The sequence below is a fragment of the Podarcis raffonei genome, chromosome 7, assembly GCF_027172205.1.
Source record: "Podarcis raffonei isolate rPodRaf1 chromosome 7, rPodRaf1.pri, whole genome shotgun sequence".
NCBI lineage: Eukaryota > Metazoa > Chordata > Lepidosauria > Squamata > Lacertidae > Podarcis > Podarcis raffonei.
The window spans coordinates 65,201,454-65,228,935 of NC_070608.1; the positions used below are offsets into that span (position 1 = coordinate 65,201,454).

Genomic DNA, 27,482 nt, shown 5'->3' on the forward strand with positions numbered 1-27,482 from the left:
GTATTAACTGATTTCCATGGGTGGACCAACGCTTTTCTGGCGCTGTAATTCCAGCATTTCTTATCGTAATATATTGTTATTCTATCAATGCAAATAAGGAATTTTAGGATGCTTCAGCTACACCCACTTTCTTTCATGATTAGCTTGAGTTTTTCACGACTTGCTGTGTTGTTTTCCATAGCTGTAAACTTCACCCAGCAAGTAGTACAGAGAACCCTGCTGTTTACGTGATTAGTTACTCTGAGATGAAAGAGAGGTGAATCATTCATGAGCAGCTGAATCTTGCCAGGAAATGATGATTCCCCTGCAAAACCCACTTCAACTTCTGATTGACTTCTTTACTGAGCAAAAAATAATAATCAAAAATCAAAATCAGATTCAAGTAAGCAGTTCAGATTGTTGAATGTGGTAAAGTAATATGGGATAGTATGAACATGTAAGAGGGAAGGATGCTGCAGATGTAAATTTAGCACCAGTTCAGTCCGCGTTAAATATAACACATTTTCAGGACTATTAAGCGGTATGTGTTGGGCTGCTACTATTTCTTTATCATTTGTTGTTAATGGGTTTACACTGTGTTTTTGTAACCCACCAAGGCAGTGTACAACAAATCAAAAACAAAACAGCATAAACACATTAAAATCAACAGTAAAGCATAATAAAAAAAAACATTAAACAAGCAACACCATTAGGAAATTTTAACGGCCAAATGAAAATATGTGACTTGGCACATTTTCTAAAAGCAGAGATAGATGCAGTGGTTCTCAAACCTTTTTCTCTGGGCCGCACTTTCAGAATAAAAATTTGCTCGTGCCACACTGTTGTTTTTTAATTGATAACAAATACATTGGTGGGAAAAAGAAGCAACTCCCGGCAGTGCTTGATTTATAACACAGAACACAATTCCTTTATAATATCATGAGACATCCAGAAAGTATAAAATAATGCAGCTACATAAAAGCATGAATTCCTCCCAAAATTTAATTACAAACAAGCCTCTCGCATTAATTACCTTAAATATGTATACAAACTCAATGAGAGGTGTGAGCTTGCTTTTGCCGGGTAATCTCATATTATGTCTAATTTGAGACGAACTCTCAACTCCTCATCAACACAGAGAATTATTTCTCTTTTCTGATCTTTCATATTAGTTGAAGTTGAAAATCCCATGGAGAACTGTAGAAGAATAGCCAATGCTATTCTCCAGCACTCTGTTCGAGTGGTGATTTTGGATCACAACTAGGATTGTCCTCCGTATCACTTGATGCTATTGCTCTCATTTTGTAAAGATGTCTATCCATATTCTGCAAAATATAAATAAACAAATTATACTATACTATTCTATACTACACTGAAATGTTTAAATCAGGGTTTCCCTACCTGTTTTTGGACTACAACTCCCATCCCTAGCAGGACCAGTAGTCAGGGATGATGGGAATTGTAGTCTCAAAACATCTGGAGGGCCGAGGTTGAGGAAGCCTGCGGTAAGGTGAGCACATTGAAAATGCACCACTGGAGCCAATCCATTGCCTTTGTGTTTTCACCATGCCACCTTTCCCACTGCCTCTTCCCTCCTAGTAAGCACCTCCACACCATCCACTACCAGCTTTCACTAATCATAGTTAAGATTAAACACAGTTTAGTGTTCAGATGACACGCTAAACTGTTGTTGATCTTAAATGGAAGTGAAATCTTCCAATCTTCTCATGGCCATTACAGATGGAAGGGAGGCGTGTTGGGTCGATGACGTGACTCTTGCTCTCATTTTGTAAAAATATCAACCATAATCTGCAAAATAAACAAACAAATAAAAAAACCCATACTATTCTATACTACACTGAAATGTTTAAATCAGGGCTTCCCAACCTTGGGTCTCCAGCTGTTTTTGGACTACAACTCCCATCCCTAGCAGGACCAGTGGTCAGGGATGATGGGAATTGTAGTCCAGAAACAGCTGGTTTAAATGTTTATTTGATTGTCCTTGAATCTTCCCGCCACAATTGCCATTCTCCCTTGCCACACCCTTTCAGAACCACTGTGCTATTTCACAGTTGGAGTGACAGGAGAGAACAGCCCTCTGCAGGTGGTGGCATCCTCAAAAGAGCCTCTTCTGTAGATCTTAGTAACTGGACAGGTTGCATCATATTTCTAAGGCAACCCGAGCCTTTGACCTATCACCCTCTAGCTCCTCAATTTCTTCTAGAAACCAAGTCACAGATTCCTTGTAGTAACATCATGCATTTTCCGTGATTGTAGTCTTTTAACTAATTTCAAAGTTATTTTAAGCTACGAATTCAGGGCTTAATTACGGCAAGGAGACCTACAGATGTTTCAGAAAAATAAGTAATTGTAGGGTTCAGTGTTCCAAATCACAATGCACAAACAGGTTTTTAGCATATAATTTATTTTTAAGCTTTAACAAAGAGGGAAAAGAAGAAAAATTATAGACTTGAGGTCATGGAGCACACAGCCTTGGAATTACCCATTTCTCCCTGCCAAGAACTTGAGGCTGGCATTGAGCAAGAACCTGTTTGTGCACTAGCGCTGTAAAAGCTGCTTAAGCTGACACATTTACTGCACGTTTAATGTCACATGTTCACAAACATGTATCAGTGCAAACAGTAAAAGGAAGGTTGGGGGAAATCTTCAGTCTACACAAGTGTGTGGAGCAGTAGCCTGATAACCACCTCCCTCGTCTTTAAACTGGGAACAGGGGCATACTTAGGGGTTCGTCAAGCTGGCCCCCAGCAAGAGTGCAGGCCCAGGGTAAGTGAGCAAATATTGCACCTCTGCTTGGCACCTCTGGGCCAGTTACAAGGCTTTCCTGTGGTGGTGGAGGGCGTGTGTGCACATGTGTGCAAGTAGATGGCCAGGCTCTTCCCCAGTCCAAATGGCTGTAGCCGCAGGATGCAGGCACTGGCCAGGGCATGTGAATCCACTCTCTCCCTCTCCTTCCAGACTTGGTCAGATGCCATGGCTGTAGTAGCCTAGTGTCATGGAGTGGCTAGATGCAGAGGGATGGTGGGAGGCACCAGCTGGGGAACCCCCCAGGAGAAGGCGGCTCAGAGCCAGGGGACTGATGGTGGGATGACGATGAGTGGTCAGAGGCAGACATGGGTGTAGCCAGGAGTTTTGTTAGGCGGGGGCAGCCAAAGCTGTTGAGCCCCCGTCCTGCACTGATGTGACGTGAAGTAGGTGCTGATTTCCTGCAAGATCTCATCAAAGTCTTGCAAGATGTCAAGGAGAGCAAAATTATCTCATGATATAATAATAATAATAATAATAATAATAATAATAATAATAATAATAATAATAATTTATTTATTTATACTTCGCCCATCTGGCTGAGTTTCCCCAGCCACTCTGAGCGGCTAACAATCAAATGTTAAAAACAGTACAGTGGTACCTCTGGTTACGTACTTACTTCGTTCCGGAGGTCCGTTCTTAACCTGAAACTGTTCTTAACTTGAAGCACCATTTTAGCTAATGGGGCCTCCTGCTGCTGCCGCTGCGCCGCCAGAGCATGATTTCTGTTCTGTTCCTGAAGCAAATTTCTTAACCTGAGGTAATATTTCTGTGTTAGCGGAGTCTGTAACCTGAAGCGTATGTAACCTGAAGCGAATGTAACCCGAGGTACCACTGTACAGCATTAAATATTAAAAACTTCCCTAAACAGGGCTGCCTTCAGATGTCTTTTAAAGATAAGATAGCTACTTATTTCCTTCACAATTAAAGGGAGGGCGTTCCACAGGGCGAGTGCCACTACTGAGAAGGCCCTCTGTTTGGTTCCCTGTAACCTCACTTCTCACAATGATGGAACCGCCAGAAGGCCCTCGGCGCTGGATCTCAGTGTCCGGGCTGAACGATGGGGGTGGAGATGCTCCTTCAGGTATACAGGACCGAGGCCGTTTAGGGCTTTAAAGGTCAGCACCAACACTTGTGCGTGAGATCTTTCAACCGCTTTCAGGGATCCTGAACTTACAGCTGTCAGTTCTCTGAAGGAAGTCCTCAAAGACCCACTGCCCAGGTGGGGCCCGCTAGCTCGGGGAGGAGGTGTGTCATTCCTCAGGTGGAGTAGACTCGTGACAGGGGAGGGTCACATGCCTCTTGAGCCCAGAAGGTATAAAAGGAAAGCCGTCTTGGCCAGGCCTGTGTTCTGGCCCCAGCCTGCCAGGCCACCGGCTTGGCTGGGGGTTGCTGAGCTGTTTGCATGGGGCTGCTGCCAGGCTTGGCCCACCTGTCTGCCAGCTGCAGCCACCAGCGGTGGGCAAGATGCCCAGGCAGGAGCTGCCCTTGCCCAAGGGCTGGGAGGAACCTAACATGGCAAAGTCTACATCGACCACGCCACCCAAACCACCAGCTGGGTTGGCCCGCAGGACAGGTGAGGAAGGACGGCCTGGAGGAGAAGCGAGGTGTCTGAACTCCCCTGGTTCAGGAGACTTGGGGTGAAGCGTGTGGCTTCAGATGGCTCCATCTTGCCCCTCTTCCAGTTACGCTCAGTGGCACGCAAAGACGGGGAGCGGGGACGTGGTTGTGAGAGAGTGAGAAGAAGAGGAATCTGACGGACAATGAGGGACGTGAGAATTGGGGCAGCAAGTGTGAATTTGGGCCAGGGCTCAACTGTTTTCAGTGCCTGGTCTGCACTCTGGGAGATGCAAAACTGTAGTAGAGTCTCTGGGCATGTGCAGAGTGCATTTCCCTTGGCCCTTAAGCAACTATAGATTTTGTGCACACACAGTGGGGAGCGTTGGCCCCTGCCCACTGGAGAATAGCATTTTTTCCCCTGGGGGAGGCGCAGATACAGGTCCTTGCCAAGGGGGCGCAAGGAACCCTAGGTACGCCTTTGACTGGAAAGGCCACTTTCAGAGAATCCTTTGCCTGTTACTTCTTTGGTTCGAATCACCTCCTCCTGAGGCAGCTTCTCCTGTTAATGAAGAGCCATCAGGCTACCATTGCATATAACAGATAGTTTGGCCTTAAGCCATTCCAAATTTAAATGTGAGTTAAAATTAACTAGTATGTGGTGTTCCCGCATACTTTCCTGTTCCCAGTAACTATCCCCTCCTGCCTACCTTCCTAACTGTAGAGAATTGCGAAAGCTGTTTTCTAGCCTTCTAAAATGGCAATGAGAGACACAAACCCATTGATCTAATCATGAATATCTGCCCTCCCTGACTGAGCTAATTGGAAGGTTCTGCTGTAGTAGCCGTGTTGCACTGAACTGCTTGAAGGTTGAACTAATGAGTTTAGTGCTCATTTAGAATGTGGCACATGCAATCCATCTAGGAGGAACAACGTTTCCAGTGCTAAATGTAGCACTAAGAGCTCAGTGTGAATACAGATAAAGTGGCATGCAACATCTTTTGCAAAGTGAAGGAATGCTTTAAGAACGATTTTTTTGCAAAGAAGATGTACTGCATGATTCATGAGCTCTCTAATGCTGGATTTTGGGTGGTCATTTATTCCATGGGAGAATATTCAGGACTGTAGACTACTACCCAGATCCTAAATGTTTGTAGTAGTCACATCTCCTTAGAATTCCACTATAGGGTAATTTCATAGTTACTTCATACTTTTGTGCAACAATTAAAAAGTTCTGTCTTTTGAACATCATTGGTGATGCTGCAAGGATTAGGATCTGCCCATAAGACCACATACAGGTTCATAGTTGAATTTTGAGAGCAGCCAGATGCAAAAGTTATGTAGAAGAGGGAATTTCAGCAGGTGTAACTTGCGTGACAGGGGCACCTGGCCACCCTAGTGACAATGCGCTCAGTTTGTTTGAGGTGCTCGTGCGACAGAGAATTGTTGTTGTTGTTTAGTCGTGTCCGACTCTTCGTGACCCCATGGACCAGAGCACGCCAGGCACTCCTGTCTTCCACTGCCTCCCGCAGTTTGGTCAAACTCAAAGCTAAAGTGGTGTTTCAGGTTAAGAACAGTTTCAGGTTAAGAACGGACCTCCAGAACGAATTCAGTTCTTAACCCGAGGTACCACTGTAGAGGTGATTGCATCAGGTACAGATTTCATTAGCCTTGCACGGCAAGCTAAACCTGCTGAAATTCCTTCTTTAGTACCAAGGTGAAGGAGCTCTGCAGTAAATAAGCTAAATTCAGTCTCCAGTGCCCAAACTGCAATCAGGGTTGAAGATTAATGATTTAAAAGGCAGGAGGTCCAATTGAGTTCAGTGCAGGTCTGTAGGTCTCTGCTTGCTTGTTCTCCCCGTCCCTTTCTAGGGTCTGATGGACAGCTGTGCTGCTTCTGTTTTGCCTCTTCCTCTCTCAGTTGGTTGGTCTGTGCGTGTCTCAGAGTCTGTCCTTTTGGGTCCTCTTCCCTTTTTATCTCCTGAAGCCACTGTCAACAATTTGTGACTACGTACACAGAGAAATCTGCATTAAATGCTGGCAATTTTTCATGAAAATTGTTATTTAATTGAGAATTAATGGGCTTAATTTATGATTGGAAAAACGAGAATGAGAGACTTAATTGGCAGATAACTCCATCCTTACACTCGGGTAACTGAATAGCAGGGATGGGCCTTCCAAATGTTGTTAGACTACAGCATCCATCATGGTGGTTTTTTAAAGTGGCATATAATAGTTCCAAAATAAAATAAAGAACCATTGGCAACGCTGCCTGGGGCTGATGGGTTTTAAAGTCCGACAACATCTGGAGGGTCCCAGGTTTCCCCACCTGGTGAGTAAAATTGCAGTCTTAGTTAGATCTAACAACTTAAGTGGGCATTTAGATGTATTTGAGAAACAAGGTAAAGGATGTTACCATTTTCTGCCATGTCCCTGAAATGACAATTTTAAGTTTCTAGCTGTATGGAAGTTACAAACCTAAGGATGTGAAGGAAAATGTAGAATATGTAATCGGCATAGGTTGTGATGATTTTTAGATGTGAAAATGTACAAGAATGCCTTCTGAGCTGCTGTGTGGACATCCTGTTCCTTGGGTTCTACAAGATTTTTTTTTAAAAATTGCCTTATTTGTAAGATTGGGGAACTCAAACCACCTTGCAATTTGAAAATCCTTCCCATGCTTTTGGAATGGGACAGAAGAAAGTACGTGTAAATCTCCACCCACACCCACCCTGGGTTAATGGAGAGTGCAGAAGAAACCTGCTTTTAGAATGGATTTGAGAACGATCATGCTCTTGATTGTAAAAAAAAAAAAAACTTTTATTAAAAAACAAACCCCTACTGCGAATCAATGGTTTTGAGTGCCTTTCAGGGACTTTGGATCTATTCTATAAACAGGGAGCTGTATAGTCTTCAAGTAAATAACTCACAAATGGTTCTATTGAACTGAGTTAGCCTGCTTCGGGTCTTGTGACTTGAAGACTGGAGTTTTACGAGAGCTCATCTTGAAGACGGTAGCAGTGGGTGATCCGAGAATACAATTGCTAGGGGGGAAACTAATGGACCATGTAGTGTTATACTAGAACTAGCAGGTAAATGGGGTCTTTACTGCTTCATTTGTTAGAGCTGAAAGAGTTTCTTAAGGATTAGATTTGTTGGGGGAATTGAGCCGTTTGTTTTCAATGGGAATCCAAAATTACTCTTTCAAGAGCACTAAGCATCTGTTTTGTCAATATTTGGGGCCGTAAGAGTGAAACTTATGTACCTCACTTGAAAATGCAGGGTTCACAACCACCATTTACTCTTACGCCATGTAGTTTCTATGCTAATGATTTTCAAGCTTGCTGTCCTTAGGGAGCCCTTTGAACGGGAACATTTCTGCCTCAGAACTTTCTGTCTCTGTAGGTGATTCTGGGGAATGTCACAGAATGCACACAAAGGCTACTTTCAAGAGCTGTTTAACTCCATTTTAGTTAACGGTGTCTGTGGCTGGAGGGTTCTTTGTCCAGTTCCTAGCACACTTTGCAATGAGGGTTGTCAGTCAGCCGCTATCTCACTACGTCAGAACAATAAAATCACGTCTTGTCAGGTAACCAATACAGTGGTACCTCAGGTTAAGTACTTAATTCGTTCCGGAGGTCCGTACTTAACCTGAAACTGTTCTTAACCTGAAGCACCACTTTAGCTAATGGGGCCTCCTGTTGCCACCGTGCCGCTGGAGCACGATTTCTGTTCTCATCCTGAAGCACTATTTCTGGGTTAGCGGAGTCGGTAGCCTGAAGCTTATGTAACTTGAAGCGTATGTAACCTGAGGTACCACTGTACTTGGGATCTGAAAAACCAGGAAACTTCCAAGTTCTGTCCTGGCTCAACCCCCAGATTGCCAAGTTCTTTACAAACTCTTCCTGTCCTGGTAGTGGCTCCTGTGCCCTGCAAAGAGACGGTGTTTTTAAAAAATAAGAAGTTGGCAAATTAATTTGTAATTTTCAAGCATGCGTGGTGAAGCCTGCAGGGAGTCTTCACCTCATGAGGTGGCCAAAGTACTGGAGCCTCAGCTTCAGGATCTGTCCTTCCAGTGAGCACTCAGGGCTGATTTCCTTAAGGATGGATAGGTTTGATCTTCTTGCAGTCCATGGGACTCTCAAGAGTCTCCTCCAGCACCATAATTCAAAAGCATCAATTCTTCGGCGATCAGCCTTCTTTATGGTCCAGCTCTCACAAAGTTGGGGTACAAATGTAATAAATAAGTAACTTCAACGATTTCGGAAGTTAAAAAAAGAACCTGAATCTGAAATGCCTTTCCTTGTTTTAATTTACCAGTTGGCTTCAGCTAGGGGTGATTAAAGGTTTATGCTTTCTCATTCTTACTCTCACTAAATACTAATTATTCCTTAGACTCTTTGTAGTCATTGCATCCTCTTAAATTAAAATAGTTTAGACAGATGTAGTGGACAAGAAAGGTAATTAGAAGAGGATGCGGGGAGAGGGGAGATGGCGTCCAAGGTTCTGGAAGCAAATATAAGAAATCTTGTACTTTGCCTTTTTTCCTCTCCGAGGGCAGGACTGCTGCTGAAGAGAAGGTGCGTGCCAGAACTCGTTATTTCTATGCTTCCTAATTGCAGAGAGAGAGAGAGAAATAGCCAAAACAAGATGACAGTATACCAACTAATTGATTATTAAAGTATTATCTTTTTAATATAAAAGCCTTCCCTAACAAAAGCTTGACACTGTGGAACTCAGGCCTGAGGAAAGATCATTAAAAGGATAAAAGAGAATCTGCTTTTCTGCTTCAGAATATATTGACAAGATTGTCTGGCGGGCATGCTATTCATTTGATAGGATTATCCGTAATAGGATTATGAACCATGAGATCTAGCTGTGAATTTATCCTGGAAAAAGAAGAACAAGAAGTGTTTCCTTTCCTGAAAAAGATGATCTGCTGAAATTATGCTTTTCAGCCAAATAAGCCAAGGGAATGGTCACACAAACCTTTCACTTGTTTATTTTTCATTCACACTCCTACATAGGTTTGCATTCATGAACACCAGCTTCAAAAGAAGTGGGAAACTGTAACTGTTGCTTGAAATATTGATCATGCACAATGAAATGAGGTACAGAGATGGGTATTTCCTGTCTTTGTAAGGCAACAAGTCCATTGCAATGCAACACCCACTTTTGTCTCATAAGGATTTCCTGCAAGATGAAGAAGGGTTGTTGGTTGTCATCCGTCTGCCTCGGGAGACAATGGAAGAATGCACTTTTTGGGAAGAAAGATATGTACATGCCTTGTATCTCCCCCGCTCGGACCAGCTGCCTAGCTGATACTTTTTTGCATCCTGTTTTGTTCAGTGCACATACCATCATACCACGATGTTGTTGTTGTTTAGTCGTTTAGTCGTGTCCGACTCTTCGTGACCCCATGGACCAGAGCACGCCAGGCACCTCTGTCTTCCACTACCTCCCGCAGTTTGGTCAGACTCATGTTTGTGGCTTCGAGAACACTATCCAACCATCTCATCCTCTGTCGCCCCCTTCTCCTTGTGCCCTCCATCTTTCCCAGCATCAGTGTCTTCTCCAGGGAGTCTTCTCTTCTCATGAGGTGGCCAAAGTACTGGAGCCTCAGCTTCACGATCTGTCCTTCCAGTGAGCACTCAGGGCTGATTTCATTAAGAACGGATGCGTTTGATCTTCTTGCAGTCCATGGGACTCTCAAGAGTCTTCTCCAGCACCATAATTCAAAAGCATCAATTCTTCGGCGATCATAAAGAAGGCTGGACCATCATACCACGATAGTCCTCTAGATTTTGTAGTATAACTTTCCTGATTGGATCACTTCCAGCTAGCATTACCCAATAATTTTTCCGCTGTAAGCTCTGTGCAGAATTGTGATTGATTTTTCCACACTTCATGGGCAGCGGGTAATAGTGATTTGTTTACGTTTACATCCCATGATGTTCCGTCTACATTGGTGGGCATATCATAGCTGTGTAGGTGGGAAAGGGATACCATTTCAAAATAAGGTTTTATTATAAGCTATTGTAAGTTTAAGTTAAGTCTGCTGCAACTGGATTTCTTATGGACAGTGCCAATCCTGAATGTGTTGGATTTGTGACCATTATGCTCATTTGCCTTCAGTAAAGCTCTGCTGGATGAAATATATGCCTCTGGTCTATTTTCTGGGAATCCTGCAGCGTGTTTTAAGTTTTTACTCTTCTAACTATACACTGGAGTTCTGCTCTGGTTCCATATTGAGTAGACTTCCATGAGATGTCCCGCCATTGCACCCCATTCAAGCCACCTCTCGCAAAAACTGTTGTATGATTCAGTGTGGAAAGCTTGGAAAGTTTGTTACTCGCTAGACCAGTGGTGTCCAAACTTTTTTCAAAGAGGGCCAGATTTGATGAAGTGAAGGGCCATGAGGGCCGAACCAAAGTTGATGACCTTTTTTTAGGATTGAAGTTTTTGACATTTTTTATGATTTTACCCCAAAGTTGTTTTAGGATTGAGGTGGTTGAGCTTTTTTTAGGGTTGAAGTTCTTGAAGTTTTTAAAAGGATTTTACCCCAGGAAATAAACTGCCACAGGGGCCAGATTAAACTGACCGGCGGGCCGGATTAGGCCCCTGAAACGGACTTTGGACATTCCTGCGCTAGACTATGCTCAACTTGCTTAAGAGAACAGCCAGCTTTGCTGCAGAGCATAGGCTGCAATCTTAAAGCACATTTACCAGGGAGTAAGCCTCGTTGAAAATTGAGTGAACATGCATAGGTTTGCCTTTGTAGTGCTTTTTTTTTAAAATGACACCCTAGCTGTATAGGATCTTAGGCTATGTCGATGATAAATTCTGTAAGCAGGGACTCGCTATCATGCACATAATTACACTCTCTTGCAATTTCCCAGCAGTTTCCCCAGCTAAGCAATCACTCCTGCTGTGCAGTTTTTTTTGAAAGCTCTTTGTATTGGATTAAGGCCCTTAGTAGCCTTTTAGAAAATTGCTTTGATTCTGCCTGGCATCGTGGAAGGTCAATAGTCTCTTGATAAGACTATATCCCCCTTGGGGAATGGGGATAGCGGGTTTTTTGTGTTAAATGTTCTCTTCAGGGAGAGGTCACCCTCCTGCTGTTAGGTCCCTGGTAGAAGTGCCTTCTGAAAACCAAGGATGTCTTTATTTATTAATTAGGGATTAACTGCCAAATAGAAGCTTGTTGTGTTATATGGAGATAAACCGAATTATTTTAAAGCCATTACTAGAGTGCCTAATGAGGTAAATAAGGCTAACTGCCCAGAATTATAATGAAGTGGCCTGAGAGCCGGGATAATAAAGAACACGTGTCTGTGATATAGTTGAAAAGGGGAATGCTTTTAATCTTGCCAAGAATACAATTTTTAGAACGTGGGGTTGGTTTTTTTTTTAAGGTTTCACTTGCTACTAATCGATGCACCTCTATAGTTCTGACATTCTCCATGCATTCATTTTGGGAAAATTTTGATGGGACAGAGATTCTTGGCATTCTTGCCGTAGCATTTAGAAGGCCGAATGTTGAATGGAAATACTTAAAGCAATGGTGTCTTCCCTGCTTCCCTCACCTGATTCAGTCAGTGTTTTAATCCAAATTACGAGCAAATACACCATTGCAATTTGGTGACGAGACAGGGCTCACCGCAGAAGCAACCTAGGCACATGAGTCAAGGATTGGGAACCCCTAGAGCTCTAGATGATGTCAAATTCCAACTCCCATCAACCCCAACCAGCATGGACCAGTGGTCATGGATAGTGGGAATTCTTGGAGGCCAAGAAACGTGTGTGAAACGTGAGTGGGATAGTGTAGGAGGAAGAAGAACCCTTGTCTTCTCTCTCGTTTTCATTCACTGGCCTGAAAGCAAAACAGAAACTCCAGCTGGACTGCTTATTTTTTGGAGGGGTCTGTATGGAATTCCTACTTGAACGACATCCCTTTCATATACAGTGGTACCTCCGGTTAAGTACTTAATTCGTTCCGGAGGTCCGTACTTAACCTGAAACTGTTCTTAACCTGAAGCACCACTTTAGCTAATGGGGCCTCCCGCTGCTGCCACGCCGCTGGAGCACGATTTCTGTTCTCAACCTGAAGCAAAGTTCTTAACCTGAAGCACTATTTCTGGGTTAGCGGAGTCTGTAACCTGAAGCGTATGTAACCTGAGGTACCACTGTACGTTTTGCTCCTTTTTGCTAGCGTCCCAACAAAATCCATGAGTTAATGTTTACACAGAAGATTGGCTTACATACAGGTAATCTTGTCCAAAGGTTAATTGGACCACAGGTTTCCCCATGATTTTCCATGCAGCTTTTTTTGTACTTATTAACTGGTCTTGTATTTGAAGGCTTTTGAACACTTGACGAGTAAGTAACTTAAGTGTTGATTTTACGATGCACTGAAGATTTGAATGCAAGAACTGAATTGATTTTATTTCCTTTCTCTCTCCCTCCACCCCCAGCAGTCCAGTGTATGGCCTTCATTTCCCTGCGCTACAATTACACACTACTAAATCTACCATGAAGTTTAGCCAGGAAGACTTTGAAAAGGCCAGAGAGCAGCTGAAACTTTTGAAGACGGATCCTGGCAACCAAGTCAAACTGAATATTTATGCATTGTTTAAACAGGTAGCTTTGTCCGTTTTCAGTCTGTAAAATGAATATAGATGCACTGGAGAAATGATTGTTGGAACAGTTTGGATAAGCCAGTCTGCAGTTTCAACCGAGGGGTTGCTTAAAAATGCACAGTCCATTGCACAAAGTGTGCTTTTCTTTTAAAAACTACTAGTTTATCAAGCTGAAGCAAGCTTTTCCTAGTTGCTCTCTTGAGTTTTTCTTAAACCTCGTTTCCACCTCTGGACTCTACAAGCATATGTAACAAGAGAACTTATTCATTTGGTGCTGCTTCCTCGCACAGGAAAAGTCCCACAGATGTTGGAAATGATAGTATATTAATGTGTTAGTTGTATATATTTAGTTACGGGGGAGGAGTCTCTGGAATTCTTACCATGAACCCCTGTTGACATCTTTAGATCTGGTCCTTCTCTGCTTACCTCATGTTATGAGGCAGAGTAATTCAACAGCCAGGGAGAGAGCCCTTTCTTGTACTTTCCCTATGAACTCCCTATGGAAGTCACAACTATATCCATTTTGGCCTTCCAAAGGACTGCGAGACCTGCATATATTTCAGATGACTTTTAAGAGGCTTTGATGAGGCTGTGCTCCAAACTGCATGGAAGAGCAGAGAAATCTTATTGCAGTAGTGGGTGTATCAAGTGGAATTAAGACTCCAGAATTTGTTGCATGCCTTTTGTTGATGTCATCAGAATGTTTAGTATAGGGTGTATTTGATTTAAATCAAATTGATTTAAATCACAATTTAAATCAATAGTCAGTAAGACTTGATTTAAATCATATATTTTTTTACAGAAAGACTTCTTGCTAGTATAATCTTAATATTTAAAACCAGATGAAGGTTTCATTATTATTTTGGAATAATAAATTTTCTGAGTAGTTTTTGCAGTTATATCAGTAATTACTGATTTGGTTATACTATTAGAAATACATAGACAGATAATTATGAAATTATTGTGAAGTTTAATCATTTAGCTGTTTATATTTGGACAGCTTTTCTGCTGTACTTTATTGGAAGAAAAAATAATCATTAGTAACAATTTAAACAATTTGTTTAACTAAAATAATAACATTATAGCACATGTATGCATGTTTGTTACCTAATGTGGTTAAACACTTTTTTTTAAAAAAAACTTAGACTGAGTTTTAGCATACATGAGAAACTTAAAACAAATCCTTATTTCCTGATGAATAGCCTTTGGACTATAATGTAACTTAAATAGAAAACTATCTTTAGAAACATTTTCCCTCCAAAAGCATTTTATTTTAAAAATCCAATGTAAGTTAAAAAAAATCCATTTAAATTTAAAAAAAATCTGATTTTTAAAATAAAAATAATAATTGATTTTTATCCACCCTGGACATCTTAAAATGCAGACTGCTTTTCATAATAATTTTGAAACATACTTGCTATTCAAGTATTGATTAGCAGAATGTATAACGACCACATTTGCGTGTAGCACTACACTATGGTGTGGTACTGTGTGGGCCTGTCCAAGCCCAAATGAAGCATCGAGTTCACGTGTCCTCTTCTGCTTCTCCTGCGTGGCCAAGAGAAGGACATCAGGAGAGCTCAGTTTCACTTAAAAATAATCCCTTGTTTAACATTAGATTCAAACCAGGGAGCAACAATTTCTGGTAAGTTTCATAACAAGCCAACTTCAAACCACGGGTTATGAAGCTGGCCTGTGAAACATATCAAAAATTGTTTTGAACCAGGATCCCCTGGTTGGTATGCAACAGTAAGTTGAGATTTATTAAAAAAATAAAATGAAACTGCTGGAATCCTTGGCCTGGCTGCATGGGAGTAAGGGAGCACATCAGTCCAACATTTTGCTTATGCTCAGTCTGGCTAGATTTAGCATTATGAGTGAGCCAACCCATTGAATCCATGTGGGTGATTCTATTCTTTTTCATTGGCTAATCAGTGTAAACTTACTCAAATGGTTAGATTTTTCTTTCTTTCTTAATCACATAGGCTACTGAGGGCCCCTGCAAAGCTCCCAAACCAGGAATGCTAGACTTTGTCAAAAAGGCCAAATGGGATGCATGGCAATCACTTGGCAATTTGCCACAGGTGAGTAGTATGCTACGAAGGGCAAATTTATTTTATTTGGCCTTTGTTTCATTTGTAAACCATCTTTCAAAAATAAAAGTTCTTCCCAGGGCAGTTCACATAATATCTATCAAATAGGTTCGTGCACTGTCCACCCATCTGCCCCACTCCAGGGAACATCCAGGGCAGAATCAGTTTTGGGTGGGTTTCATTAGGGATTTTCGTGGGAGAAGAATGAGATCCTGTGTCTCCTTCCTACCTCCCTCTCATCTGAAAGCAGGAAGGTTCAATCCTGTGGGGTGCTGCTTCTTGCCTGCACCTTCCCTGTGGAGAGGATGCTGGTGAAGCCTCTCCAGGCTTCCAAGGTAGCCGCCTGAAGGCAGCTGAAGGCACCTTGAACGGCACCTTGTTTTAGAGGGGGAGAACAAGAAAAAAAATTCTCCCCCTCTCTGCGCAGCGCCTCCTGCCGCTTCGCTGAAGGGGCACTGGACAGAGAGGGGGAGATTTTTTCTCTCTTGTTCTCCCCCTCTAAAATAAGGTACGTCCTATGGTCGGGTGCGTCCTATAGAGCGAAAAATCCGGTAATTATTATTTGCTGGTGTTTTGAGAGTTAATTTTATTGTGTGCTATTATGTTCTAATAGATTTTTGAATGTTTAACTTGATATAAGTTGTTATATTTTAAAGTTATGTATTATTATGTCTTTCTGCATTATTATAAGGTGCGTGTTCCTCATTGTATATTTTGTTGCTTGTAGACTGCCTTGTGTTTAGCAATAAAGAAAGGCGGTACAAAAATTAAAAGTGAAATGAAACTAAGTATCTCATTAAAAAAATACTTTGAAGCTAGAATCCTTTACCTTGGTGCTATTTGCAGTGTATTCACGATTTTGTATCTGGACCCTAGCTATATGTAATCCGTCACCGGTTTTATTATATTTGGAGTGGGCTTCTTGTTCTAGGACAGCGCAAGACAGAAATACATTGAACTTGTATCCAGTTTGGTGGCTGCAGAATCTTCTCAGGTTGAAGCGACTCCTCCTGGCAGCAAGGCTGCCTATGAAACACTAGAGGTTTCTACTAAAGACAACATCACAAAGATTGTGTTAAACCGCCCCAAGGTGAAAAATGCTATCAGTAAAAAGGTAAGCTGGTTCATCGCACAGGTCACAAATCATTGGCTAACAAAGAAAGTGAGATGGAAATTTTAAAAAAGAGAAAGATGCAGCAGAACTTTTAAGAACTGAAAAGTAGAGGACAGATTACCTTCCCTTGTACTACCTGCTGCACTATCAATTTCATGTTTTCTTCCCTCCACGTTTTGCTCTCTCACTGATTTCTTTCTGGGTGCTCTCTGTAATCTTTCATATATATATATATATATATATATATATATATATTACTTTATAATTATATATAAAAAATAATTATTACTTTATACTTAGGACATGTTAAATCAGTATATAAGAATTTGAAACCTCAGAATACAATGAAACAACGTACAAATTGACTTTTGCAGTTTGTATACGTTAATAATGTGCAATCCTCTTGAGAAGGCTTCTCTAAAATAAAGGGTCTTCAGTAAGCCTCAAAATTAATGTCCATGGCAAGGGCAGTAGCTGGAATATGGGAGGTAGGGATGGGGGAGAAATTCATTTTTGGCACATTAGAGGCAAACCTCCCTAATTTCTAAAATGATACAAGAACGGAAACACAGCCATCCTCTGAATTTTGCAATGTAGTTCGCCCACCAAGTAATGTGTACAAAAATTAGGGTATACTAGGGTAAAATAAATGGAACGCGGGTGGCGCTGTGGGTTAAACCACAGAGCCTAGGATTTGCCGATCAGAAGCTCGGCGGTTCGAATCCCCGCGACGGAGTGAGCTCCCGTTGCTCGGTCCTTGCTCCTACCAACCTAGCAGTTCGAAAGCACGTCAGAGTGCAAGTAGATTAATAGGTACCGCTCCGGTGGGAAGGTAAACGGCATTTCCGTGCACTGCTCTGGTTCGCCAGAAGCGGCTTAGTCATGCTGGCCACATGACCCAGAAACTGTACGCCGGCTCCCTCAGCCAATAAAGCGAGATGAGCGCCGCAACCCCAGAGTCGGCCACAACTGGACCTAATGGTCAGGGGTCCCTTTACCTTTACCTTTAGGGTAAAATAAACTGTGTGTTTGCTCACCTCTATACAAATCACTGGCTGATGGTGGTAGGGAAATGCATTTAAAACATTTGGATGGCTTCTACTCATCCACACACTCACATCTCTTGGTCCTTCCTTTCATATAAGCAAAATGTTAAGCATGTATATATTTGCAGGATTAAAACAAAAAAGAGCACAATCCAGTGGCCTGCTTAGGGGCTTCCCATTCTTATTAGTTATAAATACTCTGCATGCCCAGGGCAATTCTTTTTGCAAGAGGAGAGAAAAAAAGGAGTTCCTGTATTGTCCAGGCTCTGGATTCAGCCGAGACTATGCTGATGTAGTAGAATCTTAGGCAGCCTTCCCAAACCCGGTGCTCCACCCAAATGTTTTTAACTGCAATTTCCATCCCTGACCATTGGGCATGCTTGCTGGAGCTGATGGGAGCTGGAGCCTAAATCATCTTGAGAAAGGCTGGTCTTAGATCCAGATAGCTACCCCCAAATTTCTCAAACTTCCCGTAACATCAAATGGTACTTGTTCTTCCTTTCTCATTCTGTGCAGATGTACGATGAAATTGTTGAAGCACTTGAGGAAGCAGCAAAGGATGACTCTGTAATTACGGTTATCACAGGTACTACCCTTCACTGTATTCTCTATCAAGTTTGTTTTTCTTTCAAAATCCCAGTATGCAAATAATAATAATAATAATAATAATAATAATAATAATAATAAACAATTTATTTATAACCCGCCCATCTGACTGGGTTTCCCCAGCCACTCTGGGCAGCTCCCAACAGAATATTAAAAACACGATAAAACATCAAACATAAAAAAACTTCCCTAAACAGGGCTGCCTTCAGATTCCTTCTAAAAGTCAGATACCTGTTTATTTCCTTGACATCTGATGGAAGGGCGTTCCACAGGGCAGGCGCCACTACCGAGAAGGCCCTCTGCCTGGTCCTTTTCCTTGTGCGCTGTGCCTACAGAGAACACCATGAAACTGGTGCAAATCTGAAGGTGACAAAGTGTCCCAGAAGGAATGAGACAAAGCAGCTGTAAGACTGGGTCTCGTTACTTGCCCTGGCCCTTAAAGACATACACAACTTGTGAAACAATAATGAACCTTCACATTTTAAAGTGACCATTCAACAATATTCTCATGACCTTTTCGATGTATTAATGTCTGTGATGGGGGATATGGTTTTCATACGGCTTGATTGAAGTGTGTGTGCTCCCAGAGAGGAAATCCTGGTGAATTTTCTCCTCCTCGGTGGCTGTTGGGCTAAGCCGTGGTTTCGCTTCATGTGTCCTTGGAACCCAGGCTCAAGATTAGCTCCTCCAGACAAACCCTGAGCTGCAGCCTGGATAGCTCAGTTGGTTAGAGCGTGGCGCTGATAACAGCAAGGTTGCAGGTTCAATCCCCGTTTGGGACAGCTACATAGCCCTGTATTGCAGGGGTTTGGACTAGATGATCCTCAGGGTCCCTTCCAACTCTTCGAGTCTATGATTCTTTGAAACGATAGGGCTAAACTTGGTTGCAGATTGTGGTTAGTCTGGAGCGAGTTTGGGGCTCAGCGAGTCTCTGCAGCAAAACCGCCAAGGGGAAGCAAAACAGCTGGCTTCTCCTCTCTAGTAGCCCACACATTTGATTTTTCTTTCTTCTGTACCTGTATAAAACCACATTTGCTCTACAGATGATAGCGTTGTCAAGGAGGGAATCCTAAAAACACCCAGGTCTGATCCAGCAGAAGGGGAGTGAGGCAATTACCACCAATTTCCCCTTCCCCTTACAGGTCCCACTGTCCCCTCCCCTGCTCCCCAGAGCAATGTTTCTGAAGGCAGAGGAGGGGAATTGGTGAAAATGTGCTCCGCTCCATTTACCAGCAGAAGCCTCCAATAGATGGCAGCCCCATTATTTTCAGAGACCATATAATTAAGTAGAGTAAGGACGCGGGTGGCGCTGTGGGTTAAACCACAGAGCCTAGGACTTGCCGATCAGAAGGTCGCGGTTCGAATCCCCGCGATGGGGTGAGCTCCTGTTGCTCGGTCCCTGCTCCTGCCAACCTAGCAGTTCAAAAGCACGTCAAAGTGCAAGTAGATAAATAGGTACCGCTCCGGCAGGAAGGTAAACGGCAATTCCGTGCGCTGCTCTGGTTCGCCAGAAGTGGCTTAGTCATGCTGGCCACATGACCTGGAAGCTGTACGCCGGCTCCCTTGGCCAATAAAGCGAGATGAGCGCCACAACCCCAGAGTCGGTCACGACTGGACCTAATGGTCAGGGGTCCCTTTTCCTTTACCTTTATAATCAAGTAGAAACACTGCAACTGGAAGGTTCTTAATTGGTTAAATACTTGTTAAGCTTTTGAGCCAGTTTGAAGTAACTGAGAGAGAGCTCAATTCAGCCGAACATGGAATTTTAATGTTCTATTGACTTTCCTGGAGTAGTTAAACATGCGCTCACTATCTTCCATTTGAAATCAGAGAGGCATAAAAAAATCCTAAATGTTTTATTGTGCCCATAACAAGCTAAATATTTAAATTGAGAACGTCCATTCGTAAACATTGTCTCGCTATTTTCCATTTGTGTTTATTTCACACGCTCAGAAGTCCTGATGTGTGTGCTTGTTTACAGGTAATGGAGATTACTACTGTAGTGGAAATGACCTGAACAACTTTACTAACCTCCCAGCAAATGGATTAGAGGAGATGGCAAAGAATTCTGCAGAAATGCTCAAGTACGACTTGTTTTGCATTATGTTGAAATGCATACCAGACATGCAGAATGTGTGGTGGGAGAGGGACACCACATTTTAACACATTTTGAAAAAAGAGAAAACTGAAATGTGTAGCCTGATCTTGTTTACTTAGAAGCAAATCCCTCTTGAGTTCAGTGGGGTCGCCCCTAAGTAAGCGTGCAAAGGATTGCACCTTTTGATAAATTCTCGGCATTAGAGGCAGTGGCTTTTTTCACAGGAGCTCAACTGATGTGTGTATTTTGTGTGGAATAGAAATTGTGCAGCCCAAGAAAACGCAAGTTATGGGAGAGTTTGTATCTATTCCCTTTGTAAGTTAACAAGTGGAAGGTTTTTGTCTTACAGATTATGAATAACAATGCAGTTGAGAAGGACTTGATACATCTGTGTAAAAACATTTATAAACACACTGACCCTGTATTACTTACCTATGATTATTTCCATATCCAATTTGAAAATTAATGCATGTGTAATATATAAATTTAATAAAATACATACATTTTAAGACTAGTTAGCAATTTCAAGTGGAACAACAAAATTAAACAAAGGATCCTATAGAATTCAGCTAATATCATGGATGGTGTTCTTGAATTTTGTTTCTATAGAGCCTCCCAAATCTTGCATTTTGGGGGAAGCTGGTCACAGAGATTAGCACCATCACAGGTGACAGGGGATAGTGCTGGATCCTAAATTATGCCTTCTTTCTGTAGGGGAGACTGAGCAAATTGTGTTGAAGGCTTTTGTTATAACTAGTTGGTGAGGGCCCATTTCGTTGCTGTGAATGGATGGAAGGATGCTTCCTTAATTAGTTTTTAGGGCTAGTATATGAAAGCTCTGTTTGCTGTCATTTGAGAGAAACACACCCATCCTGTACAGATCTTAAAAGATCAGCCTGACTCTGGAAGATTTTGACTTGGACTGCCAGCTAAAACCAAGCAGAACCCCTTATTTCAAAAAGTGTCTCTTATATGAGGTACTTCCTGTTTGCCCTGTTATCAGAGATTGACCCCAATATCTAGAAGCAACCAGAAAGCAATGTGAACCTCTGGCATTCATTAAAGCTGCAGTATAGGAGAATGCAAACCTCCCATTAAAGTATTTAATTGCTCTGGTGACGTCAGTTTTGAGTTCACAGGTGCCAGCTTTGCACTGACCGAGAGGGTACAATACTTCCCACTTCTCTATCTTTAAAAAACCCTAAAACAAACCACCAGTAGCATCTTCATTATACTGTGGAATCTTTCAAGTTCAAGAGACTGACATTATCTGCTTTCATTTATGTGCCACTTAACACACCACCTTTTCACGGTTTTACAGCCCAATGTGTCTGCTGTACTTTGAAATAATGATGTCAAACAAAGGAAAAAACCCTGAAGAAATTAACCCTCCTTTCCCAGGGCCCTTTAGAGAGGGTCTGGAAAGTGGGTGCATCATTATCGCGATTCGCTGTGAGGGATCGCAGCATGATGAAAATCAGTCATTGGGAGGAGAAGTGGTTTTGCCTTTAGGCTGCAAGTAAAACACAAAATGGCTGAGATGTATCGTTGGGCAATAGCTGGCATGTGTGTTGTGATGTGGGGAAATTGCTGACACTGTGTGGAAGACTGTTCCACTATCTGCAGTCATTCTAGTCTGTTCCTTTCTCTTTCCAGAGACTTTGTTGACCATTTCATTGATTTTCCTAAGCCATTAATCGCTGTGGTGAATGGGCCAGCTGTGGGTATTGCTGTAACTCTCCTTGGGCTGTTTGACGTGGTGTATGCTACTGACAGGGTAAGTTTTCTGCATGAATGCCTGACCCCCCCCACTGCCAATCCAGTATTGGGCTCTCATAGAAATTGAAGTTATTTAGAGTAAAAAATTATTTATTCAGTTTGTGCACTGAGTTTCCTTCCAAATGGAGACTTGAGACAGCTGACAGCATCATAAAATGTATGACTCAGTATAGAAAAGGGAAATACAAAGAGTCTTTCCCCTTTACATCGGTAAAAAAAAATGTGTTGGCTCAGCTTTCCTGCCTGTTGGTACGAGCTGTGACCATTTAGAAATACTGCCTGAAAGAAGCTTCCGGAACTTGCTGCCCTCCCTGAGTTCATCTGAAGATCAGTAGCTAAGATGGCTCTGAGCTGGCATTTTGCTTTTCCTATGCTCCTTTTGGCCTGCAAGAACAGCCACCTTTGCACAGCCTTCTCCCAGCTGGACTGCAAGTTGGAATTTGGCAGAGAGAGCAAAGCTTCGCTGGTTTTCTTTGCCCTTATTTTCTCCTGGCATCTCAGTTTCAGATGGGAAATGAGCTGTGGGTAGAAAATGTGGTGTGCAACATTTTCCTACATTGGTCCAATTAGAAATGCAGAATTATAGTGCTTCTGCACTGATATACTCTTTGTCTAATCTCCCGCTTGGACTACTGCCATGTGCTCTACGTGGGGCTACCTTTGAAGGTGACCCAGAAACTACAACTAATCCAGAATGCGGCAGCTAGACTGGTGACTGGGAGCGGCCGCCGAGACCACATAATACCGGTTCTGAAAGACCTACATTGGCTCCCAGTACATTTCCAAGCAGAATTCAAAGTGTTGGTGCTGACCTTGAAAGCCCTAAACGGACTCGGCCCAAGTATACCTGAAGGAGCGTCTCCACCCCCATCATTCAGCCCAGACACTGAGGTTCAGCGCCGAGGGCCTTCTGGCGGTTCCCTCCCTGCAAGAAGTGAGGTTACAGGGAACCAGGCAGAGGGCCTTCTCAGTAGTGGCGCCCGCCCTGTGGAAGGCCTCCCATCAGATGTCAAAGAAATAAACAACTATCTGACTTTTGGAAGACATCTGAAGGCAGCCCTGTTTAGGGAAATTTTTAATGTTTGATGTTTTATTGTGTTTTTAATATTCTGTTGGGAGCTGCCCAGAGTGGCTGGGGAAACCCAGCCAGATGGTTGGGGTGTGTGTATTATTATTATTATTATTATTATTATTATTATTATTATCGTCATCTCCCTCTCTCATTCTTTTCTCTGTTCCATTACGTTTGAGAGCATACAATGCTTTCTGTACAAGTAAGGATTTATAAACATCATTACTGTGGATGATTCAGGTCCAAAACATGTATTGTCCCTGACTGTGTCTGTCCCCTGTCATTTATACAAAGAACTGTGAACTTCAGTGTGTCAAGCACATGTCCAAAGCCACTTGTGGTCTCATTCTGGATGACAGCTGTAATTGGGTCGCTGTTCAATTGTGTCTCAGAAGTCAAAGGCAGGCTCTATTGTTCCTTCTGCATAGCATGCAAACCATGGAAAGGTTGACTTTTGTGGCTAGGGCTGCATATACTATTATCTAACCGCCTATAGAAACCCTCATGCAATTTAAAAGGGATATTGACAAGCTGGAATGTGTGCAGTGGAGGGCAACCAAGATGACCAAGGGTCTGGAAGCCAAAGCTTGATGAGGGAGTTGAGTATGTTTAGCCTGGAAAATAGGAGGCTGAGAGGAGATATAATAGCCATCTTCAAATAACTCAAGGGCTGTCACATGGAAGAGGGAGCAAGCTTGCTTTCTCCTGCCCTGGAGGCTAGGACCTGAACCAATGGCTTCAAGTTACAAGAAAGCAGATTTTGAGTAAACATCAACAAGAACTTTCTACAGTAAGAACTGTTTGACAGCGGAATGGACTCCCATAGGAGGCTGTGGACTCTCCTTCCTTGGAGATGTTTAAGCAGAGGACGCATGGCCATCTGTCATGGATGCTTTACTTGAAATTCCTGCATTGCTGGGGGTTGGACTAGATGACCCTCAGGACCTCTTCCAACTCTGCAATTCTGTTATTCTAATTCAGGATTTAAAAGGACAGCTAGATATTGTATGCGATTTGAAAGTGACAGCATTCTAAAGCAAGAGTCTTTTTCCTTCACAGGCGACATTTCACACCCCCTTTAGCAAGCTGGGCCAGAGTCCGGAAGGATGTTCCTCATACACGTTTCCAAAAATTATGGGCGTATCCAAGGTAAGAGAGATACATTTTTGTCTTTTTGAGGGTTGTTTTGAGAGAAGTGCCTTCTGCGCTTCGCTCAGGTAGCCACTGAGCCCTATTCAAGGAGTTAAACAACTTGCGCGGGGGCTGAAAAGCCACACACGCTGTCGCCACCAGCCTCATCTCTGGGGCTGAGCACACTTGCGAGCCTCCTGCACCCCTTCCCACTGAACACACGAAGGTTAGGAATAGAGGTGACCGGAGGACAAGACCTGCAAGGAAAATAAAGAACTTACGTATGTATGCTACAACAGCGGCAAGAGTCTTGCTAGCACAAGGATGGAAGAATGAGGAAACCCCGACAAAAGAACAGAGGCAAGAGAAATTGATGAACTACAGTGGTACCTCGGGTTAAGTACTTAATTCGTTCCGGAGGTCCGTTCTTAACCTGAAACTGTTCTTAACCTGAAGCACCACTTTAGCTAATGGGGCTCCTGCTGCCGCCGCTGCACGATTTCTGTTCTCATCCTGAAACAAAGTTCTTAACCTGAGGTACTATTTCTGGGTTAGCTGAGTCTGTAACCTGAAGCGTATGTAACCCGAGGTACCACTGTATGCAGAACTGGCGAAACTGACATGCAAATTGTGAGATAAGGACAACTGTGACTTTTAAGAAGAATGGGAACTTTTTACAAATTATTTAAAAAGACAATAAAATGAACTGGACTCCTGGGCAGGTTTTGAATAAACATACACAAATTTATTGAGGGTTAATATATTGGATAGATAATATAAGGGTGTATACAATTTTACAATATGCAGAGAACAATATGAGTTGAGAAATCAGAGAGAGGAGCTGAGGGAAGTCTTGGGGGGGGGAGGGTTTGTTGGGGAGGTGGGAGGGGAAAAAAGGGAAAATAATGATGATTTGTTTTGATAATTTGTTATGTTGAAATTGTTAATAATTTTTTAAAAAAAGGAATAGAGGTGACAGGGGCATTGCATACGCCCCTGTGGCCTTTCCATGATTTGTTTAACTCTAGTTTTAATAATGCTTTTTGCAAGTTGCTCCCCAGCAAATTCCTTAACTCACAGCTGCTCCTGGAGCAGCTGAAAAGGAGCTTTTCGATGGTCTCCCTCAGCAGGTTGGGGACTCTCCATCCTTGGAGGTTTTTAAGCAAAGGTTGGGTGGCCATCTGTCATGGATGCTTTAGATGAGATTCCTGCACTGTAGAGGGTTGAACTAGATGAGCCTTGGGGTCCCTTCCATGATTCTATGAAAAATAATAGTAGTGCCAGACCATTGATCATGCTAGCCCAGAATTGACTGGCAGCAGATGACTGGAGAGTCTCAGGTGAGCTCTTTCCCTTTCAGGATGTGTTATTCCCATCACCCGAACGCCTCCGTTTAGGAACGTTTCAGCTCCTGAATGCCAAAAACCTGGAAGTAAATGCTCCGGTTTTCGGATGTTTTTCGCAAGCCGAACATCCAACACGGCTTCCGCTTGAGTGCAGGAAGCTCCGGCAACCAATCGGAAGCCACGCCTCGGTTGTTCAACATTTTGGAAGCCGAATGGGCTTCTGGAATGGTTTACATTCAACAATCGAGGTTTGACTGTATTACTGGAGGTGGCAGGGACTGAGCTTGGGATCCAGTGCACGTACTCTAAAGGTAAAGGTAAAGGGACCCCTGACCATTAGGTCCAGTCGTGGCCGACTCTGGGGTTGCGGCGCTCATCTCGCTTTATTGACTGAGGGAGCCGGCGTACAGCTTCCGGGTCATGTGGCCAGCATGACTAAGCCGCTTCCGGCGAACCAAAGCAGCGCACAGAAACGCCGTTTACCTTCCCACCAGAGTGATCCCTATTTATCAACTTGCACTTTGACGTGCTTTCGAACTGCTAGGTTGGCAGGAACAGGGACAGAGCAACAGGAGCTCACCCTATTGCGGGGATTCGAACCGCCGACCTTCTGATCGGCAAGTCCTAGGCTCTGTGGTTTAACCCACAGCGCCACCCGTGTCCCCCTGCATGTACTCTACCAGTACGCTATTGTCCCCCCTCCGTGTGTTTAACAAAGCACAAAGGTTAACAGACAGCAGCGAAAGAACAAGCTGGGACTGACAGTTTTATTTATTGCTTCTGTTTGCCACTAGCATTTTGCCCAAGTAATCGTTTTCTTGTTTTCCTTTCTTTCAGGCCACGGAGATGCTGCTTTTCAACAAGAAACTGACCGCAGCGGAAGCCTGTTTACAAGGGCTTGTCACAGAGGTTTTCCCTGACCAGGTTTTCCAGAAGGAAGCGTGGGCACGGCTGAAAGCTTACGCAAGCCTTCCCAAAAATGTTAGTTTTTTTTAAAAAAATTAAAACGCTTATTTTCCAGGCTGTAAACGTACGGGTTTGCTCATCTTCCTTCTAACACATGCCGCAACCACAGGAGGGCTACGATTCCCAGAACCTTTGGCTCCAAAGTAGTTCCATTGTGCATTTCTTAGCGTGATGGTTTTGGCTGCATGGCTGCCAACGTAGCTCGCTTCTGGCGCCTGGCTGTATTGCCTGCATAATTCCACTAGCGGTTTCCGTTCTCCAGGTGCCAGTTCTTGTGTAGCTAACATGGCGCTATCTGTGCACAAGAGGATGGTAATGGGGTGTGTGCTTGGGTGAACCCCAACTTTTGCAGGAATTAGAAACAAAAGCTTTAGGGGAAAGCCCTAAGGGAGGAACCCCAAAACACCAGCAGTTTCAGAATGCTGAGTGGCTATTTGCAGCAAGGATGGGTATCCGGGAAGGAGGAATTTGAATGGAATATCCTGAAATAAGCATGGCTGGTTGGAGGACTGAACAGGAGATCGCTCCACACTGTAACATTTTGTTGCTTGTAGATAAACTATTCTTAAGGTCATAGGTAAAGGTAAAGGTACCCCTGCCCGTACGGGCCAGTCTTGACAGACTCTGGGGTTGTGCGCCCATCTCACTTAAGAGGCCAGGGGCCAGCGCTGTCTGGAGACACTTCCGGGTCACGTGGCCAGCGTGACAAGCTGCATCTGGCGAGCCAGCGCAGCACACGGAAACGCCGTTTACCTTCCCGCCAGTAAGCGGTCCCTATTTATCTACTTGCACCTGGGGGTGCTTTCGAACTGCTAGGTTGGCAGGCGCTGGGACCGAGCAACGGGAGCGCACCCCGCCGCGGGGATTCGAACCGCCGACCTTTCGATCGGCAAGCCCTAGGCGCTGAGGCTTTTACTCACAGCGCCACCCGCGTCCCTCTTAAGGTCATGGTAGTGAGCAAATCATGCTTGGAGGTTAGTATTGTTTCTGTTTTAAACAGGGAAATTGAGACTGAGCAAATAATGGCTTTTCTGCTGTTGCCTCTGCTCTGCCTTTTAATTTACATTCATCTGCAAAACAGCTGTTAGAAATGCACAAAAGAGTTTTTTGGAGGCCAGCTGATGTACAGCTTTGATATTTAATTCAGGTAGTTTTCCAACCTACCACATAGGACTTTCAAAGATCCAACATTACTCTGTCCTGAAATGTGGGAAATAATAATGAAAGGCG

The 27,482-nt window shown here is 43.3% G+C and overlaps 1 protein-coding gene across 4 annotated transcripts in view; it reads left to right on the forward strand.

Moving 5' to 3' along the window:
• LOC128417809 (enoyl-CoA delta isomerase 2-like) overlaps positions 1–27,482 on the forward strand; it is a 34,933-nt gene that overhangs the window by 4,523 nt on the left and 2,928 nt on the right. For 2 of the 4 annotated variants that reach the window (XM_053397000.1, XM_053396997.1), the window contains exons 2-9: positions 12,837–13,002; positions 14,987–15,085; positions 16,026–16,208; positions 17,771–17,840; positions 19,842–19,944; positions 21,615–21,735; positions 23,869–23,958; positions 26,124–26,267. In XM_053397000.1, the coding sequence (XP_053252975.1) occupies positions 12,895–13,002; positions 14,987–15,085; positions 16,026–16,208; positions 17,771–17,840; positions 19,842–19,944; positions 21,615–21,735; positions 23,869–23,958; positions 26,124–26,267 (918 nt within the window). In that variant the 5' untranslated portion in view covers positions 12,837–12,894. Of the gene's footprint in view, positions 1–12,647; positions 12,742–12,836; positions 13,003–14,986; positions 15,086–16,025; positions 16,209–17,770; positions 17,841–19,841; positions 19,945–21,614; positions 21,736–23,868; positions 23,959–26,123; positions 26,268–27,482 lie in introns of those variants that run through there. The other 2 variants (XM_053396999.1, XM_053396998.1) reach the window with 2 other exon arrangements.